General features: G+C 35.8%; 1 protein-coding gene across 4 annotated transcripts in view; it reads left to right on the top strand.

The window, feature by feature from the left end:
- The window catches only part of FZD3 (frizzled class receptor 3), a 72,638-nt gene extending 51,427 nt beyond the window's left edge, over nucleotides 1-21,211 (top strand). For all 4 annotated transcript variants that reach the window (XM_074000578.1, XM_005562951.5, XM_074000580.1 and 1 more), the window contains 3 exons: nucleotides 6,437-6,585; nucleotides 10,797-11,030; nucleotides 17,908-21,211. In XM_074000578.1, coding sequence (XP_073856679.1) covers nucleotides 6,437-6,585; nucleotides 10,797-11,030; nucleotides 17,908-18,121 — 597 coding nt within the window. In that variant the 3' untranslated portion in view covers nucleotides 18,122-21,211. The remainder of the gene's footprint in view (nucleotides 1-6,436; nucleotides 6,586-10,796; nucleotides 11,031-17,907) is intronic.
- The last annotated feature ends 776 nt before the right edge of the window (nucleotides 21,212-21,987 follow it).

Consider the following 21,987-nt stretch of genomic DNA (forward strand, 5'->3'; position numbering starts at 1 on the left):
CATCTCTTGCTCTTGAGTAGTCCCTTTCCTTACATCGTGCTGGCACTGTGACTTGCCTTTGATGAGTAGAATGCAACAAAAGTGATTCTGTATGACCCCAGGACTTGGCCAAGATCTCCTGGAATGCTTGCTTTGGGAGAGGTCAGCCTCTAGTAAGAAGTCAGACTATCTTGAGACCACAAGATGTGTGGAAGCCCAGGCTAGTCCTAAGCTGTGTAGAAAGACTTCATGAAGGGAGGGAAACAGAAAGAAAGGTGATTGAGAAGATCAATCACAGAGAGAGGGAGAGATCTTCTCAGTCAGCTCCCATCTTTTCCAGCCATCCTAGCTGACATTTGAGTGAAGAAGCCATCCTGTAGGTATGTCCAGCTCAGACTAGCATCCAGATGATTCCAGCCCCAGCCATCATCTGACTGCAGCTACATGTGAGAGCCCAAGTGGGAATCACCCAGCTGAGCCCAGTCAATTCACAGAACTGAGAGAGAATAAATTCTTGCTTTAAGCCATTAAGTTTTGGTGTAGTTTTTTACACAGTCATAGATGGCCAGAACAGTGCATATTGGTATATTAAAAAACATACCAAAAGTCATATTTAATATATGTATAAATAATGTTATAGATATTACAGTCATGCACCACATAACAGTGTTTCAGTCAACCATGGACCACATATGGGACTATGGTGTTCCCATAAGATTATAATGTTGTATTTTTATTTTACCCTTTCTATGTTTAGATACCCAAATATTTAATATTGTGATACAATTGTTTGCACTATTCAGTACAGTAACCTGCTGTACAAGTTTGTAGCCTAGGAGCAATAGGCTATACCATAAAGCCTAGGTGTGTAGTGGGCTATACCATCGAGGTTTAGTCTAACTACACTCTGATATTCGCACAATGACAAAACTGCCTAATGACGCATCACTCAGAACATATCCCTATTGTCAAGTGACACATGACTGTATAATTTTGAAACATAAATGGTGATCATATTTGGCACATCGGTCTACACCTAGTTGTGTGCTGTAGCTGGCTCTCAGGCCTGTAAGAGGCAACTCCACGTTCAGTGATATCACACTGGTTGCTTGAAAATGGCCATCGAAGTTGGCAGATGCTGCAAATCACGGCTTGCCTTGACCCAGAGAGCCAGTTGTTGAACTTTTACCAGCACACCACTGTCTGTATTTTCCTTTTTTCATTTACATTATTTTTTTGAATGACTGTTTATTTGGTAATTTGGATGTACCATAATTTATTTAAACAATCCCCTGTTATTGACATGTTATTTCTTTAGGATGTTATTTCTCAAAATAGAATTGCTGAATCAAATGGAATATACATTTAAATTTTTTATAAGTTTTACAAGATTGTGTACTAGTAAGGTTATACCAGTTTACCAACAGTGAGGATGTTTCCCAGTGCCCCACCCAGCACTTATTTTTATATTTAGAATCTTCATACATATATTTTTTTAAATTGTTTTTTTATTCTTAAAAGTTTTTAATGGTTCGAGGCTGGGCGTAGTGGCTCACGCCTGTGATCCCAGCACTTTGGGAGGCTGAGGTGGGCGGATCACATGGTCAGGAGATCGAGACCATCCTGGCTAACACGGTGAAAATCCATCTCTACTAAAAATACAAAAAATTAGCTGGGCATGGTGGCGGGTGCCTGTAGTCCCAGCTACTCTGGGAAGCAGGAGAATGGCATGAACCCAGGAGGCGGAGCTTGCAGTGAGCCAAAATCGTGCCACTGCACTCCAGCCTGGGCGACAGAGCAAGACTCTGTCTCAAAAAAAAAAAAAAAGTTTTTACTGGTTCGAAACCCAAAAGCTACAAAAGTATATGGGAAAAGTCTCTCTTCTATCACTGCCTGTGCTTCCCAGCTTCCCAGTGCCCCTCTATAAAATTCCAAGTAAAGGAATTTTATAAGGAATTTGTATATCCTCTTTCAGTGGTATTCATGCGTGTACAAACAAGTATATTCCTTTGCTCCCTCTTTCTTTTACTCACTTGGTAGCTCCCACACACACTTCCCCACCTTGCTCTTGTCATTTAATGATATGTTGGAGATCAATACCAAAAGAGAAAACTCTTCCTCAGTATCTTTTCATGCCCTCATGGTATTCCATTGAGTGGATAAATCATACTGCTTCTAATATTTTACTATTGGTATATGATATATGTACAATACTTGAACATACATCATTTCACATATATATATGAATATATAGCATACATTTTTTAAATAGTTGCTTAATCAAAGGGCATAACTTTGATAGATATTGCCAAATTGTCTTTCATAGAGGTTTATGAATTTACCTCTCCATCGCCAATATATGAGAGTATTCGTCCACACATTTGCTAATGCAATATACTGTCAGACTTTCAGATCTTACCTATTTGATAGGTTGAAAAGTAGAACCAGCATATAATTAACTATGAGTCTGAGCTCTAGATCTGTCTTTTGTTTTCTGTAAATTGTTGATATATTTTGCCTGTTTTTCTTCGGGTCATGGGCTTTTTTAGTTGTAGGAGTTTATTATTCATTAACGAAATTAGCCCTTTTATCTGCCATATAATTTGCAACAATTTTATATCAGCTTTTTAATTGTATTTTGGCTGCTGTTAACAATAGTTATGGCCGTGCAGAAATGTGGGATTTTATCTGGCATAGTTGTTTCTTTCTTTCTTTCTTTTTTTTTTTTTTTTTTTTTTGAGACAGAGCCTAGCTCTGTCGCCCAGGCTGGAGTACAGTGGCATGATCTCAGCTCCCTGCAACCTCTGCCTCCCAGGTTCAACCAATTCTCCTGTCTCAGCCTCCCAACTAGCTGGGACTACAGGCGCCCACCATCACACCTGGCTAAATTTTGTGTTTTTAGTAGAGACAGGGTTTCACCATATTGGTCAGGCTGGTCTCGAACTCCTGACATCAGGGGATCTGCCTGCCTCGGCCTCCCAAAGCACTGGGATTACAGATGGGAGCTACTGCGCTTGGCTCACTTGTCTCTTTTTGATGGCTTCTAAGTTTTGTGTCATTGTTAGAAAGTAACTCCTCATCTCTCTCCCCGAAATAAAAGCTTTCATCTACAACTTTAACTTTATGGTTTTTTTTGTTGTTAATTTTTTTCTTACGTTTGAATTTTTGTTTTTTTGTTTTTATTTAATTATTTATTTACTTTGAGATGGGATCTTGCTGTGTTGCCCGGGCTGGAGTGCAGTGGCGCCATGCAGCCTCTGCCTCCTGGGCTCAAGCGAGCCACCTGCCTCAGCCTCCCTAAGTGCTGGGATTACAGGCCTGAGCCACTGCGCCTGGCCTGAATTTTTGATCTTTTAGAAATTCATCTAGGTATGAAATATGGTATGACTTCACAGCTGTTTTTTTCTAGAAGCGTGTCCAGAATCCATTTATTGAATAAACATATTTTTTCTGAATGGTTTGAAATGTCACTTACTTAAGTACTGCTTATATTAAACACTGTATTCCATAATTACACAGCTTTAATTATTATAGCTTAATGATGTATTTTTCTTCTCTTTCAGGACTTTCCGGTTTGTTCTTGTTTGTTTTTCCCTATAAACTTTAAAATCAACTTGTCTAATTCTCATATAACTCTTGGTATTTTTATTGGAATTTTGGAATTTGATAACTAAATCAAGGATAATCTCCTTTCTTATGATAAATTATTTCTAACTAAGAACATGTTTGAAGTGGGGTGTGTTTTAAAACATCTTCAAATAGATCATTTTTCGTATTAAATTTATTCTTAGGTGTTTTGTCTCTTTTGTTATAGTTTGTGTTAGTATGCTAGGGCTACCATAATGAGAGACCACAGACTGGGTAGCTTAAACAACAGAAACTAATTTTCTCACAGTTCTAGAAGCTGCAAGTCCAGGATGAAGGTGCTGGCAGGTTTGGTTTCCTCTGAAGTCTCTCTCCTTGGCTTGTAGACGGGAGCCTGCTTGCTGTGTCCTCACATGGTCTTTCTCTATGTGTACACATCCCTGGTGTCTTTATGTCCAAATTTCATCCTCTTATAAGGATATCAGCCAGATTGGGTTAGGATCTACCCACATAACCTTAATTACCTCTTTGAAGGCCCCACCTCCAAATACAGTCACATTCTGAGGTACTGGGAGTTAGGGCTTCAACATATGAATTTGGATAGAGGAGACAGTTTAGCCCATAACAATGGTAAATGAAAAATTTTCTTTCTTATATCTACTAATTGATATTTATATATGTGAAAGTTATTTGTGTATTTTATTTCACACCTAGCCACCCCGCTTATAATTTATAATAGTTTTTACTTTATTCTCTTAGTTTTTCCAGGTATAAAATTATATTATTTATAAATAACGATCACATTGCCTCCTCCTTTCTAGTTTTTATAACCTTTATTTCTTTTATCTAATTGCAGTCTAGAGCTGTTGAAATGGTTAACTAAGAGTGGTGGCAGTAGATACTCTTCTTGTATCCCATATTTTAATGAAAATATTTCTGGTGACTTTTGGTGTTTCTATTAAGCATGATGTTTGCTTTTGGATTGTGATATAGATATATAGCATCTTTAAGGACTCCATCTATTTGTATTTTATTACAGTTCTTAAAAATCAAGAGTGAATACTTTTATCAAATGCCTTTGTGGCATTTATGAAGATGATCATATGTTTTCCCTTTGATCTAATAATATGTTGAATTTATAAATAAATTTACTGATATTGAACCATGCTTGCATTCCCCTGTTTGGTCCTGGCCTATTCTTTTAATTTGCTGTTGAATTCTGTTTGCATACAAATTCCTAAATGAGACATAAATAAATAGTTTCTTTATGGAGCCTTTGTTAAGTACGATTTTATTCTTGCTTTATATCAATAATTTTAATAGCTTTCTTTTTGTGTGTTTTCAGACAATTTGAAATTATGTGTTCTTTAATGGTTTATTAGCATTTTCCTATGAAACTCTTGGGTTTAGTGCTTTCTGAGAGGAGGTGGCTCTTTGACAACTTTATTTCTTCTATAATATATCTGTTTAAATTTTTTTATTTCCTCTGGAGTCAATTTTGTTAAATTACATTTTCCTATCATTTGTTTCCATTGGTTTTCAAGTCTGTTTGAATGGAATTGAGCAAAGTAGTCTTTTTAAGATTATTTAATTTTTCTCTATTTGCATCTGTTTATTATCGTTTCTGTGTCTGTGTATTTGCTGTTTTCTTCCCTTTGTTGTTTTGATTAGACTGGAGTCTGGACTATTCCTTTTTCAGTAACCAACTTTGGGTTATTCTGCTATTTTTTGTCTTAACAAATACTTTATTTCTTCTTTTATCTTTTTTTTTTTTTTGGAGACAGAGTCTTACTCTATTGCCCAAGCTTGAGTGCACAGTAGCACAATCTTGACTCACTGCAACCTCCACCTCCCCGGTTCAACTGATTCTTCCTGTCTCAGCCTCCCGAGTACCTGGGACTACAGGTGCCTGCTACCACGCCCGGCTAATTTTTGTATTTTTAATAGAAATGGGGTTTCGCCATGTTGGCCAGGCTGGTCTTGAACCCCTGACCTCAGGTGATCTGCCTGCCTCAGCCTCCCAAAATGCTGGGATTACAGCCACCACACCCAGTCTATTCTTCATTTTCTTTTCCTTAGGTTTGCTTTATTGATTGATAATACAATTGATATTTCTAGTTAGTCATTATTCTATTGATTTGATTTAAGGCTTTTTGTTCTATAGAAGTTTTAAATTTTTAATAGTCAAAACTATCAGTCTTTTCCTTTCATTGCATCTTTTCACATTACTCTTTTAAAAAGTTCATCTACATCACCACCACCCTTCCCCCGCCATTGTACAAATGCTCTTCATTCTTTCGTATTTTAGAAGATGACTAACGTCAGCCAAATGTCTATCATCATATCTATCTAGATAGATAGATATGTCTCAATGTATAGAGTATAAATTTATTGTCAGATTTTCAGGAGTGTGTTTTTTCCACATAATAAGAAAATTACCTATAAAACCTTATAAGTGAGAACATCAAATTTGTAGAATTATTTTACTCTTACTTTATTTAAAAGATTTTGGGCCAGGTGCGGTGGCTCATGCCTGTAATCCCAGCACTTTGGGAGGCTGAGGCAGCAGATCACCTGCAGCCTGACCCACATGGTGAAACCCCTTCTCTACTAAAAATGCAAAAATTACCTGGGCATGTTGGCACATGCCTGTAATCCTAGCTACACGTGAGGCTGAGGCAAGAGAATTGCTTGAACGTGGGAGGCAGAGGTTGCAGTGAGCCAGGATCACACCATTGCACTCTAGCCTAGGTGACAAGAGCAAAACTCGGTCTCAAAAAAAAAAAAAAAGAAAAAGAAAAAGATTTCATAATGGCCTTTAATAGAAAGTTATTTTTATATATTTAAGATGCTTTTCTTTCTGTTCTTCCAGGTTACTCAAATGAGTCGTCCAGACTTGATTCTCTTTCTGATGAAATACTTGATGGCTCTCATAGTTGGCATTCCCTCTGTATTTTGGGTTGGAAGCAAAAAGACATGCTTTGAATGGGCCAGTTTTTTTCATGGTCGTAGGAAAAAAGAGTAAGTTGAAATAAATTATCACAGTGTTCACAAACCTCACATTTACGTAATTTTTTTGTGTGTTGCTTGTGTTAAAATGATTTGGATTTGGAGAATTATTCAAACAAGACTATAACATTTTCAGCAGTATCCAGTTATGATTAGCACAGTAGCATGTCTTAATTTAAAACTAAAAACTTATTTTGAGAAGACGGCCAAGTAGTCCCGAAGATGACCAAGCCTCCTGTACTAATTCAGAGTATTTGAAGGAAGTCCAATCTTTGTGAAAAAAATTCAAATTGTAATTTTCTTAAAAGCAAATTAATGCTTTTCTCTACATTCTTATCCGATCTTCCTGATACTCCTTTGAAGGTTGACATATATTCTTATCTCTCTTTTACAAATGAGAAAACCAAGATAGTGGTTAAGTGCTTGGCCAAAGTCACACAGGTATTTACTGATAAGAGCTAGATAAACTTCTGTCTCCAGTTGTCCATTATTCTTCCAAGTGTACCAAAAGTGACATAAAGAAATACTCTTATTCCATTCTAATATAGTACATGTTAAAGCCAAATAGAAAAATGATATTAGTAGATTAATTGAAATGTGTTAGAGGTTGTTTAATTCATAGTTGGCCATACTGCATATTACAGTGTGATTTGAGGGCATATTTAAGGAATCTTTGAATGTTTGTACCTTAGTTTGTAAAACAAAACAAAACAAGACCCTTCAGTTTTCACAGTGGAACAAATGATTTCAGACTCTACTTAGTTTTAAGTCTCATAGGTATCTCTGTCTGAGTTATCACAAACTCTGAGTTAGTGGATTGTATATTTCTTATGATTTTACTTAACCTAGGATCCATGAAAGAATGATTTTTTTGTGGGGTAGTCTGTAAATATTTTAAAATTGTATGTAGAATGTGCCTAGTACTGGTTAATGTCATTTTCTCATGAGATACAATTTGAAGTTACTTTAGTTTCTGCCTCACTAATAAAGTTTATATTCACTAAAATACCAGTAATTAACAATTTCTGTTACACAAATTATATTAACATCACATTTTAATATACAGTCAGCCTTTTGTATCTGGGGGTTCCATATCAGTGGATTCAACCAACAATGGATCAAAAATATTTGGGAAAAAAAAAATTCAAGAAAATTCCAAAAAGCAAAACTTGAATTTGCTGCATGCTGAGCACTACACTGAATCTATGCAAATAAAGTGATGTATTAGGTACTGTAAGTAATCTAGAGGTGATTTGAAATATACAAGAGGTTGTATGCAAATACTACGCCATTTTATATAAGGACTTGAGCATCCTCGAATTTTGGTACCCGCAGGGGGTCTTGGAACCACTCTTTTGAGGAAATTGAGGGATGACTGTATACATTTCTTATTCTGATATCTGAGACTGCTACTAGTGATATCAGATCATGCATTTCTCCTTTAAATATAATTTCGTAGAGCAGAGAAGGAAAGAAGGGGATGAGCTCACTCAATAGCAACCAAAAACATTTATCTTCTGGGCATATTCATTCTTTGAACAACGAGAACACTTGGACACAGGAAGGGGAACATTACACACCAGGGCCTGTTGTGGGGTGGGGGCAGCGGGGAGGGATAGCATTAGGAGATATACCTAATGTAAATGACGAGTTAATGGGTGCAGCACACCAACATGGCACAGGTATACGTATGTAACAAACCTGCATGTTGTGCACATGTACCCTAGAACTTAAAGTATAATTAAAAAAAAAAAAAACAAAAGAAAGTCTTGTTGAATGCTTACTATGTGCCACCAACTACCTTTGGATACCAGTGATTTGATAGCAAACAGAACAGGCCAAGACCCTGCTCTCTTAGAGTTTCCTCCCTTTTGGGATTTACTGTGATTTATTTGTGTATTCTTCAGAAAACTGTATTGTAATCACAGTAAAACACGATGCTGAGGAAAGGACTTGAATTAAACATTCCTGGACACCTCTGGGCCATATATAAATAATTCTGTAATAGAGTTGCATTAGAAATTCCAGATAGAGCTAAACTGAAGCTTTCCTTATAGAGATTTATCCTAGTTAGTTGGCGGGGATACTGGTTGGGCCCAAATCCTTCTGAAACTGGTTAAAACTCTCGGGCCCTTCCATTTGGTTTTCTGCAGCTGTGGATTTCCAACCAACAGTCCTTGTCATCTTCCAAGCCAGAATGTGCTCTGAGCTGGAGTGGCAGCCCCTTATTCTGGCATTCAAGAGTGTGGGCACCCTTTGGCTATTTCTAGCATTTGTCTGGTTAGCCTTTGGGAAACGACTATAAGATAATCATAATAATGGGTACTAATTTATTGGGCATATTTAATACTCAAAGACTGTTCTAAGTACTTTACACATTAAATCATTTAATGCTGTAAACAGCCTTGTGAGGGAGGACATCATTTTACAGATAAGGAAACTGAGGCATAGAACCAAGATTTCATAACAAGTGATTGCTGACATATAGATTCAAACCCAGACAGTCTGACTCCAGAGCTTTGCTTTTAACTGCTTTGTTATACTATGCTGTAGATTCGTTTCTAATATTGTGCTAATCAAATTAATGTTCTCCCCTTAAGTGAAGCCAGATTTAAGACCATACTTATGCTAATAATTCTGACATAGATTTAAATATTTTTAGAAATCCTCTTTTGGATTACCTGGGTCATTTCACTTAATTTCTCTGGACATTATCTGTAAAATGAGGGGACAAACCTTCACCATTTGAACGTGAGTTAAACTTTTGGGACAACTAGAAGTCAGTTTTAACCAAGTTTAGAAAATAAAGTCAACAACCAAGAATGACTTGGTAGGATGTATGTATATATGTGAATAAGGTCATTGATGACAGAGGAACGAATCCAGATTTTTTTTTCCACTATTTTTGACTTGTTCTTTTTTCTGTCATGTTTTTGACACTTTGTTTTCCAGATATATATATAAACACTGTTTTATCATTACCTTGTGATTAGCCTCTAAGACTTTAAACTTAAGTTTGATCCTTGACTGTTGGTTTTGTTGTGTGATTTTTTGAAAGTTCTTTAATCTCTTAAAACTTTAGTTTCTTTGTATATGAAATGGGGATTATAATGTCTGTTATTAATAGATATCCAATATTCCCTTAGAAATCTACTCTTAGGACATGAATCTCTGTAATGATGACATTATTAAGGGGATTCAAAGAAGAATATATATAAAGTACTCGATAAATACTAGACTTCCTTCAGCCCACCTACCCCAACATGAAAAACAACAGCAATAATGACAATCCTTTTGTAATGTGAAAATTTATAATATATGTAATTTCTCAATATATGATCCAGTCTTTACATGCTGGAGTTTTATTTTTGAAGTGAAACTGATGATCTGATTTTAACTTTATGATTTTTCATAGTAAGTCCTTTATTTACATAATCCAAGACACTAACCTTTACAACTGTTTAGCTCATGTATTAATTTAATTACTGCCTTGTTCATCATCATAAGCCATCTGTCTACTTAATCCTTTGATAGCAGTTAGAATTTTTTGTTTTTGACAATAATTTTTCCCCTAAATGTTTCCCTTTAAGCTTCTAATATGTCTGAGACTTAATTGTAACTTTAATTTTTCATTTTGTTTTATTCTAATTATGACTGCTCATGTTTATTCCAGCACTAGACAACTGCTTCTGCATAAAATCAACTCGTACACTAAAACAACTGCTCTTACAACTTAAATGTTGTATCCATGCTACAGTGAAGCCTCTACTAGTTATATAAACCATGCAAGAAAGCAATTTTTCTATTTTAGAGTTATATCTTCATAATAGTTCAGTATCTTGAGAATGACAAATTTCTTTGGCTGAAAGGGACCTTTTAGAAATGATGAAATTGTATACCTTCATTTTATAGATGAAGAAATGAAAGGAAGAAGAGATAATGACATGCTTAAGATCACGTTTTTGTTGATAAAGTTGGAACTAAAATCCTGATTTCCTTATTCTAACACAGGCCTTTTTCCATCATACCACCTTAGGGGACAGATTGACATGGATTGTTGTTATAGTCTTTCCTCTGTCAACAATGTTTCTTCATATCAGTCCTATAGATCTAATTTGGCGAGCAATTAATTTCAAGAATAATATCAGTGTTGCACAGAAGTATTGCTTATTGGTCTGTGGGAAGATTGGTATGTATGTTAAACTTACTATTCTGTTGTCTAGGATAGTGAATGAGAGCCGACAGGTACTCCAGGAACCTGATTTTGCTCAGTCTCTCCTGAGGGATCCAAATACTCCTATCATAAGAAAGTCAAGGGGAACTTCCACTCAAGGAACATCCACCCATGCTTCTTCAACTCAGCTGGCTATGGTGGATGATCAAAGAAGCAAAGCAGGGAGCGTCCACAGCAAAGTGAGCAGCTACCACGGCAGCCTCCACAGATCACGTGATGGCAGGTGAGTTTTGTTAGTAGTGTAGTTTATTTCATAAGCTGAATTATGGTCATACAGCTTAAGAAAGAAGAGCAGCCAATTCTGAAATAGAAGTTGAACATAATTAAGCCTTTGAACTTTGCTAGATAGAGTTGTCCAGACTATGGTCAGACTTAAAGTCAGTCAGAGTTGTTTAGATTTGATGCGGTAAGCAATATGGGAGTTATTGCAGGGGATTGAGCAGGGAGAAGACCGGGTAAAAGTGGTTATTTTAGTAAGACTAATTTAGTAAACAATTATGGAACACCTGCTACATCTGGCACTGTGCTAGGCCCTAAGAATACAAAGATGACTTAGGCGTGATCTTTGCTCTTAATAAGCTCACAGTCTGTTTAGAAAGAAGTGTAGTCAGTTTGTGGTTTAGAACATGGATCTGGAATGATAAGCCTCAGTTTCCTTATTTATAAAATGAAAATAGTAATATCTGCCTCTTTAATAATGTTGTACAAATTAAATGAGATAGCCTACCTAATTCCTTGGAACAGTGCCTGCCTCAGCGAGTACCTCATATCAGCTTCTATTATTGTAATTGACAAAGCAACATATAAGTATGATAGTATAGTTCAGGAGTTAGCAAACGTTTTCCGTAAAGAGTCAGATAGTAAATATTTTAGGCCTTATGAGCCATATGGTCTCCATTGCAACTATTTGAGTCTGCTGTTGTAGCATGAAAGCAGTCGTAGACAATATGTAGTCAAATAGAAGTAACTGCATTCCAATAAAACTTTATTTGCAAAAATAGGATTTGGCCAGCAGGCCTTAGTTTGCCAACCCCTGTTTACTAGGTACAGTAGTAGCATAGAGGAGGGAGTGATTAATTCTGGTGGCTGGGGAGGGGTTGGTTTCACAGAGAAAATGTTTGAGAGAAGCCTGGCTGTGCGTTTCTTGTTAAATTTGAAAAATGAGACACTAGAATTAGAAACTGCTTGGGATTTTTTCAGTAATTTATTTGAGAGATGATAAAGGCTTTTAGAAGAATGGTGGCAGTGGGAGGAGAGGAAGAGCTGACCTGAAAGATATTTAGAAAGAAGAAATGATGTAGCCAGATGTGGTGGCAGGTGCCTATAATCCCAGCTACTCAGGAGGCTGAGGCAGAAGAATCACTTGAACCCCGGGAGGTGGAGGTTGGAGTGAGCTGACATCATGCCACCGCACTCCAGCCTGGGCAACAAGAGCAAAACTCTGTCTCAAAAAAAAAAAAAAAGAAGAAGAAGAAGAAAGAAGAAATGATAGAGATTGGTAAGAAATTAATATTAGCAGCTAGAGAAAAGGAATGTGCCAAAGACTTTTTTGGGATTTTTTTGTTTGTTTGTTTGTTTTAAGATTTCTAGTTTGGGAAACTGAAAGAATGGAAATTATAATGCCTGAAACTGACAGGATTCTGTGTTCACTTGAAAACATCTGTTTCCACAGCTGTTTCTGTCCTGTCAGTCTCAGTCTTCTCCCTGTCCTCCTAGTGTAGGATCCGATTCTCTGTACTTTCCTTTTTTAATCTTCTGTTTTTTCCTCTTAACTTGTTTTCTTTTACTTTCTGTTGGTCAGCTACCCTGTGTTTAAAAGAGCAGCAGTCTTTCTTTGATGCTGATTTATCTTGTATCCATTTCCTTTTCCTTTCCTGGCTAAATTTTGGAAATAACTATTTTGAATATTTTTCTTCCTAATCCATCCTTTATGCCTTGAAAGTGTAGTCTTTTTCTCCTCTCTACCTGCCTGAACTGTACCCTCTAACATCACCAGTGACTTCATTTTAACCACAAGGATCCTTTCTCCTTCCTTCCTCCTTTTGTTCCACTTAGCGCTCCTATATGAGAAGCATTCTTCTAAGTGCTGGGGATGCAGAGAAGGAAGACAAAAGAGTAAACAGTCAATTACAATACACTTCAGTAGGTATAGTAAAAATGTGTACAGGGTGCATTGGGATCTCAGAGAAGAAAACCATTTAATAAATCATAGAAAGTGAAAGCTTCGCAAGAGATGTCTCTTCTACTTTCAATAGGATTCAGAGGAGGCAGTTGGGAGTTAAAGACAAGGAAACAGCACATGCAGAGGCAACGAAGACAGGCAGGTAGTTAGGTACGTGGGTATGGCTGGAGCATAGACTGCATGTTTCGGCAACTGACGGAGAGGAATTCATACTGAGGAGTTTGCATTTTTCCCTCACAGCAGTGAGAAACTATCATAGGACTTCAGGCATTGAAGTGAGAAAATCAGATTTGTATTTTAGAAAAATCACTTGGCAATAGCATCGGAATGAAGAAAATTGTGAGTAAGACTAGTTAGGAAGTTTCTACAGTAATTTAGGGGTCCCAGCTAAAAATACTGATAAGGAGGGAGGGAATCAGAATTCTTTTAACATATATTTATCAGTCACCACCCTCCATGAACTCAGCTTTATTTGACGTTATCGGCCTTATCCTTTCTTTATTTCTTTTATTTATTTATTTATTTATTTTTTGAGGCCGAGACTCACTTTGTTGCCCAGGTTGGAGTGCAGTGGTACTATCTCAGCTCACTGCAACCTCTGCCTGCCAGGTTCCAGCGATTCTCATGCCTCAGCCCCCTGAGTAGCTAGGATTACAGGTGTGTGCCACCACACTCAGCTAATTTTTTTTTATTTTTATTAGAGACGGGGATTTGACATGTTGGTCAGGCTGGTCTCGAACTCCTGGCCTCAAGTGATCTCCCCATCTCAGCCACCCAAAGAGCTGGCACAGGCATGAGCCACCATGTCTGGCCTGGCCTTATCCTTTCAATGATGAATGAATAATTATTTATAGTATAATATCTATGCATGTGACATACTGTGTATAAAGATGTATATGGAAGGAAAGTAAGATGTAATTTATGCATTCTAGGAGCATATAACCTTATAGGAAAGATAAGATGTGTATGGAAGAAAAGTAACATGTAATTTATGCATTCTAGGAGCATATAACCTTATAGGAAAGATAAGACATATACATATGAACCAATTAAATAATAGCACAAGCCAGGATATAATTAAGACAGTGAGTGTTAAAGATAATAGATGTAGAACTGCAGGAAAGAGAAAGGTCAGATTGGTTCATGAAAATATCTTAGAGGAGATAAGTAGGGTGAATGAACAGTAAAAGATGAGTTTACATTAAGTAGAGAATTTCTGAGGGCAGTTAAAAATAGATTTCAGCCACTCTCATCTGAATAGAGCTGTAGCTTAGATAAGAAAGTTTACAATCATCAATACGAGGTAGTTGGCAATTAAAATTGTGAGCTAGAATCCCTTGAGTCACTATTAAAAAAAGAACAACAGGCCAAAAACAAGACCTTGGGAAATATTCACAGTAATAATAATACAGGAAGAAGAACAATGGGCATGTGAGTCAGAGAAATTGCTTATCATTCTTTTTGTTATGATCTATTTTCTGTATAATTGTCTTTCCTCAGCTAAGTTTGCAGCTTCTAGAAAATAAGAACTAAGTGACACCATATTCCTTCACAGTATCTAGCACAGTGCTAGGCATGTATATAGTAGGGAATGTACACATCTATCAAATAAATAATGACTTTAGAAATAATGTGGATGTTTCCCAGAAATTCAGGAGCCAGAATGACAGTGGCACCCTACTGAAGGTGTTTTGTAATGTGGCGCACGAGTACTCATACTGTAGGACTCTTTGCTGTACCTAGAACTTTAGGGCAGATTTGAGATTCCAAGACTATGGTGAACCAGAAGTCTGAACAAGGATTGTCGTAATTTGAAAAGCCATCTCATGGAGATTTCCTTCTGCTTCAGTCAGTTTTTAACTTTGTGTGTCAACACTATGTTTTGGTCATTTTCTAGTCATCTCATTGGCTGTGGGATCTCACACACACACACACACACACACACACACACACACACACTTCCCAATACTCACTCTGGCCCAGATTCTTTGCTGGATAATTATTGATCTCTGTGCTATATAAAACAAAATAGGCTGAGGTGAATACACCTACACACATATGTCAGCTTCAAAGAATAAGTAATTGGTGGTTAGATGAGAGGGTGGGTGAAAAAGGAAGTGAATAAGTAGGTAGGTGGAGGTTTGGGAATGAATGATTAGGTTGGTAAGTGGGTGCCATGACAAGAAAAAGCTAGGGAATAAATAAGGAGGTATTAGTAAAACTACAGTTAATTCAGTTATTTAGATTAGTGATAGCAAATACTATGGAAACTCAGAAAGAGTCAGTCGTCTTCAAGGTTTTTTTATGTTGACTTTGGAAGGCACCACAGTATCTTTTTGACAATAGCAGCAAATTAACCATCCTAATTGTTTTGTCTAAGCTTATATTAAAATTTATTTACATTTTCACATTGTGTTTTAGAGTCAGTGGTCACAGTGGTTTAAATGACTGTCAAAAAATAAACTTGGTAATTCCTACATATACAGTTGAGATTAAACAGTATATTTAAATTTACTTTTCTATGTAGTTGACTCTTAATTATCCATGGGCAGGTTGTTCATATTCTAAAATGTTTTGTGGATGGCCATATGTGTCACTTAAGGAATTTAGATAAAATTATTCAATATAGTAAATTTTTCTATGAAAAATATATTATTTGAGTTTTTGTAACTCAAAGCTTTATATTTCATTTTAGAAAATGCTCAGCTTATATTTTTATATAGTGATTTTTAAAAGAAAACTTTATATCATTACTAGAAAACTGCATCATATTTTGCTCTTTTCATTTGCCATATTTATTTGAGACAGACGCTTGGGTAGCCATTGAGAGGTGAAAGATCTCCAAATCAGCTGCCAAGTCATATTTGGAAACTTGGAAAAATCTTCTACTCAGTTTTAAGGCAACAACCATTATGCAGAATAATAATTATTAGACTAGAATAACAAGCCCATTCTGAAATGTTTTCATCTGCAAACATTGTCATTATTTACCGAAACATGCAGAACAAATTTAAAACTGTTTTAGGTCCTAAATATGAAGTTATCTTTTAATGAATGAGAAATAACATTTTACCTATTAACATGAGAAATGTTTAAAATATTTATCTTTTCATATTTAACTTTTCTTTTTTGCTTTACTGAAACAAAAATACATGTTTTTGTTTTTTGAGACAGAGTGTCGCCCTAGTCGTCCAGGCTGTAGCAAAGTGGTGCGACCTCGGCTCACTGCAACCTCTGCCTCCAAGGTTGAAGGAATTCTCCTGCCTCAACCTCCCAAGTAGCTGGGATTACAGGTGCCCACCACCACGCCCAGCTAATTTTTGTATTTTTAGTAGAGACGGGGTTTCACCATGTTCGCCAGGCTGCTCTTGGACTCCTGACCTCAGGTGATCTGCCCTTCTCAGCCTCCCAAAGTGCTGGGATTACAGGCCAGAGCCACTGCGCCCGGCCAAAATACATGTTTTTTTGAAAAAATAATTTTCAAAGGACTTCTCAAGTTTTAAACTCTGATCTAATGAAAATGTTACTAGAAGATCACCTCTGTGGTGTATGAATCTATCTTTAAATTTTATAAATAATTCACACTGAGTCATGAAATTTGTTACAATTATTTTTGTGAAGGAATGGTGGATTAACGCTTTCTGACAGCCAACAGATCTGCAGCTGCTTATGATTAGTTTTTTTGATGACTGTTTAAAAAAAAAAAAAAAACCTAGCCTGCTATATATTATTTTTAGAAACGTTACTTAAAACTTAATCTTAATTAAAGTTATAGATTATACTAAGTTTTCTTTGAGGTTTATTATCCTAAATCAAATACTTTTACAAAATGGTATATGTATAGGTGTAAGTATAAACAAAAAGTATTTTAAACAAATACTTCTTGAGGCACTAGGGATTAAAGGATAAAATATGGTCCTTACCTTGAAAGAGCACACTATAAAGCCAGAATCATTGATAAATAGCATGCTAGCTCCATAAGCAAAGGCCTAATAAAAAAGTCATAATTGATTTTCCTGACCTTGACTGGCCTAGAGCTAATCTTATTCCTCATGGCAAAGCTCAGTGAGTCAGGACTGCAACAAAAGAAAATTTAACAGCTCCATTGTTGCTTTCCAAGATAAGTGCAGAGAAGGGGACAGCCTGCAGTTAGCAGAGGGAGCCCAGCTCACAAACTCCAAGCTGGGTCTAGAGCTGAAGGTACAAAGAATTTACTTTAGCCAGAATATAGGTTACAAAGTGTTAGGACGTAACTTCCAAGCAGATGTAGCTTCCATGAAGGAGCATCTTCACAGCCTGAAGCCCTGATGAGAGGTAATTAAGATAATTTACAGGTAGTTAATTCAGTTGTTAACTGGGCTATCTGGAAAGCAGCTTTCGGCACATACTGTCATCATTGCTTGCCAGTTTATTCATTTATTTATTTTTTTAGGTTATACCGATTTCACCTCTGATTTCATATTCTCCCTCTTCCAATCAGAGTCTTTTAATAAAATTTGAGTGTACCCGTCTACTGATCATAGCCACTCTTCTTGGCTGCCAGGGACAATGCCACATTTCTTCTATTTGTTGTTACCCCTCTCCCTGAACCCACCCTGTTCAAAACTCATTTGAATGACAAAGGTATCCATATCTAGTGCAGCTTTAAATCGATCAGCCTTATTTAATCTTAGCTTCTGTCCTTTTGCAGAGAATGAATGGAACCTTAATTCTGAGTGGATTATTTCTTCTCTTTTGTTGGCCATGTCAATAATTTTACAGTGTTAACGAAGTTAAGCAATCAAAAGTTGGTTATTACTTTCTCATGGTTGATTTCCTAATAATTTCCCTTACTGAGGCGTTTTTATGAAAATTATTAGTGTTATTAATTTTCTAGTGTGTTCTGTTACCCACTTCAAAATAAACTCTCTCGTGACAGGTACACGCCCTGCAGTTACAGAGGAATGGAGGAGAGACTACCTCATGGCAGCATGTCACGACTAACAGATCACTCCAGGCATAGTAGTTCTCATCGACTCAATGAACAGTCACGACATAGCAGCATCAGAGATCTCAGTAATAATCCCATGACTCACATCACACATGGCACCAGCATGAATCGGGTTATTGAAGAAGATGGAACCAGTGCTTAATTTGTCTTGTCTAAGGTGGAAAACTTGTGCTGTTTAAAAAGATTTTATTCTTTGCCTTTTGCATGACTGATTGCTGTAACTCACTGTTAACATGCTTTCAGTCAACTACAGATTGTGTCCACTGGAAAGGTAAATGTTTGCTTTTTATATTGCATCAAACTTGGAACATCAAGGCATCCAAAACACTAAGAATTCTATTATCACAAAAATAATTCGTCTTTCTAGGTTATGAAGAGATAATTATTTGTCTGGTAAGCATTTTTATAAACCCACTCATTTTATATTTAGAAAAATCCTAAATATGTGGTGACTGCTTTGTAGTGAACTTTCATATGCTGTAAACTAGTTGTGAGATAACATTCTGGTAGCTCAGTTAATAAAACAATTTCAGAATTAAAGAAATTTTCTATGCAAGGTTTACTTCTCAGATGAATAGTAGGACTTTGTAGTTTTATTTACACTAAGGGAAAAAAGAACTGTGTTTTTAAACTGTAGGAGAATTTAATAAATCAGCAAGGGTATTTTAGCTAATAGAATAAAAGTATAACAGAAGAATTTGATTAGTCTATGAAAGGTTCTCTCAGCATTCTCTCGAAATAATCTTCATCCAGAGATATTCAGGATTTGGATTAGCAGTGGAATAAAGAGATGGGCATTCTTTCCCCTATAATTGTGCTGTTTTTCTAACTTTTGTAAATATTACTTTTACTGGCTGTGTTTTTATAACTTATCCATATGCATGATGGAAAAATTTTAATTTGTGGCCATCTTTTCCCATGTAATAGTATTGATTCATACAGAACTTAATGTTCAAAATTTGCTTTGTGGAGGCATGTGATAAGATAAACATCATACATTATAAGGTTCTTTGTGGTAACCACACTTACAAAATGGCAAAACGTTTTCTCTGTATTCATTGTTGTATTTTTCTATAGTGAGATGTGATCTTGCCAAAGCCACCAGACCTTGGCTTCCAGGCCCTCCTATAGTGAGTTGATTGTCTGCACTTGCCTTGCCCAATAGCCAGTAGGCTACAGCTTTTGCCCCACACCCTTATTTTCAGATTCTGGATCATTCTTGTTTACAACTGAAATATATATAACCTCAGTCCAAAGTGGTGATTGATTTGATATTGGAAAATCACTGTAGCTAAATGAAGCATGATTAGTAGTCTTACTATGAATATCATTTAATCTTAAAAAAAGTAAAAAATGTTTATCTGGTAATGTTTAAATAATTTACAATATAAACTGTAAACCTTATTAGGCATGAAATAATCAGAAGAGAAAGAAAATTGCTGGAACATGCTGGATGTATTATGTAAAAAGCATATTTAAACAAGGGTCCTCAACCCTGACTGCAGGTAAGAATCACTTGGGTTACTTCAGATGCCTAACACCTTCTCCTCATACAAGTAAGAATTGGTAGCTTTCTTAAAAAGGAAAAAAGCTTTCCAGGTGATTCTAATCTGCAGCCTGGCTTGAAACTCACTACTATAACTTGCCCCTGCTGATCTGATGGCATCATATATCACATGAACATCCACATGGATTCAGTCTTTGGCTTTCATATCATTATCTGATATTCAGTTGTTCTGCATCAGATGCCGAGTTCTGGGCTCCACTCTTAGAGAGACTTAGTAAGGCCAAAGTGATAGGACTTTAAAATCTGTAGTTATAAAAATAACTGCAGGTGATTCTTATGCAGATAATCCAAGAATCATACTTTGAAGATTTATTCTAGACTCTGAAGAGGCCTGGCTCTGCCTTCTGCTATTATAGTTTATGACCTTTAACAATTCAACTTTCCGAGCCTCAGTTCCCTTGTTTGTAAATGAAGATAGAAGATAAATACCTACTCTACCTACCTCACAAAGCTGTCAAATTAAGACCAAGTGAAAAAAAATTCTGTGAAAGCTCTTTGAAAACCATAAAACATTATGAATGATAAGGGATTAGGTTATTGTGGATTTAAGAGGTGTGAGGACTGCTGTAGTATATTCCTTGACGTGTTGAATTCATGTGTACTTTCTTTCTCACCCTTTAAAACAAAAACTGCCAAGAAGTTAGGTGTTGAAAAAGAATCTTCTCTTCAGGCAGCAAAGTCAGTTTTCTGATAGTAATAATTTGTCTATTATTTTATATATTTCAAAGTACATATATGATAATATGACTTACTCTTCATGGGAGATATTTGAATATTTGGCCCAAAGTGTTTTCAGTTTTTCTCTGTGTTCACTGCCTTGGAACTGGAGTTAATGCTCAAGGCAGGTAGGTCTGAATTCCCTCATAACTGACAATTAATAAACATTTTCTCTGAAAGCCAAACATATAACAACTCATTTATCAATAATTCATGAAGCTTTTGTCTGAGAATCTCTCCTGCAAACAGCATGAGAGAACCAAAACAAACATTCACAAACAAAAATAAGTTAATGTAGAAGGTACCAGTTTGAGCTCGAAGATGTTGTCATTCATTGCCATCTGCATTATATTATCAACTGCCAAAATGTTAATTGGTTTTCTTTTACAAGTGGGCCAAGTATAGACAGTTAAGTGAACATCACTATGAAAATCTTCGTGCTTCTACATTTTTATATATTCATTTGTATTTTCTTTGTCAAATTAATTGTTGGTATGTATGGGAATACTATAGTGACTTTTCAGTTACTTTCAGTAAGTATCTTAATTTTGTCCCACAAAATTTATGTAATATTGTTAATCCATGGTTTTAAACAACAGTATTTAGTTTGGGCAGCAGTTTCAAGTCTCAACTAGCTTAAACCAATCTGAGTAAGTCTGGACAGTTTTCCTACCATATGTTTAACTTTGATTGGCATATGATAATGTTTAGTGTTTTCTTTTTTCAGTTGACAACTGAGAAAACAATAGTTCTCTCTAAAATGTTAATATATTATCAAAAGCTTTTCAAAAAGTACTTTGATTTCAGCAACATTGTTTTATTCAATAATTAGACAAAAGATCTAAGATAATATTAAACTCAAAACAGTTTGTTTCAAAGAACAATTGGTCAATAACTCAGCTGGCACAGGGCTTCATACAGTTTTTCAATAAATATTTAAATGAACAATTCTTGTCACACAACTTGCTTTTACTCTAGTACTGAGTCTCACATCAAAGAAATTGGAAAGATCTAAATTTAACCAATGTATTTGAAATGAAGTCTCTGCTTTACCAGAATAATATATGGCAGGTAATAAGCATGTAAAATACACTGAATGAAACATATTTTGCATAGATAACAGTCCATGTCACTATTGTAATTAAAGAAATATATGTACAGACATGTACCAATCCTTTTAATTAATTTTAGAAGATAAAGAATGATTCTTAGAAGTAATTAGACTCCTTTTAGTCTTATGCTGTTAGATCTTTGTGGACCAGTTGGGTAAATTAATCTTCAAATCAACCTTCCTTTTTCTGCTGCTCTTAGAGCAGATTTATAAAAATTCTAAGAATGTGTTCAAATTAGAAAAATTTACTACATTTTAACCTACCTCATCAATTTCTTTGTGATAATAGCTGGAAATAACTCAAATTGTACCCATCTTAGTTTAGGCTATATCTCTGTGAAATGAAAGGAACAATTTAATTTTTTTATATAAATTAGTGAATCATTTGCTGGAGCTTAGAAAATATCAACATACCAAAATTTCATTATGATGATATTTATATTGCTTTTTGACATGCCAAAGGTACATTTACATATTACCATATTTGGATGACTTACGTAGTCTAGTGTAATGAAAATTCCCATGGGATTGGAATTTAACTCATGATGTCAACTGGGCTGGTCATTTAATTTCTCTGAGTCTTTGTTTCTTCAGTGTAAAATGTGGATAAGGT

Source organism: Macaca fascicularis, chromosome 8 (genome assembly GCF_037993035.2).
Source record: "Macaca fascicularis isolate 582-1 chromosome 8, T2T-MFA8v1.1".
Classification (NCBI taxonomy): Eukaryota; Metazoa; Chordata; class Mammalia; order Primates; family Cercopithecidae; genus Macaca; species Macaca fascicularis.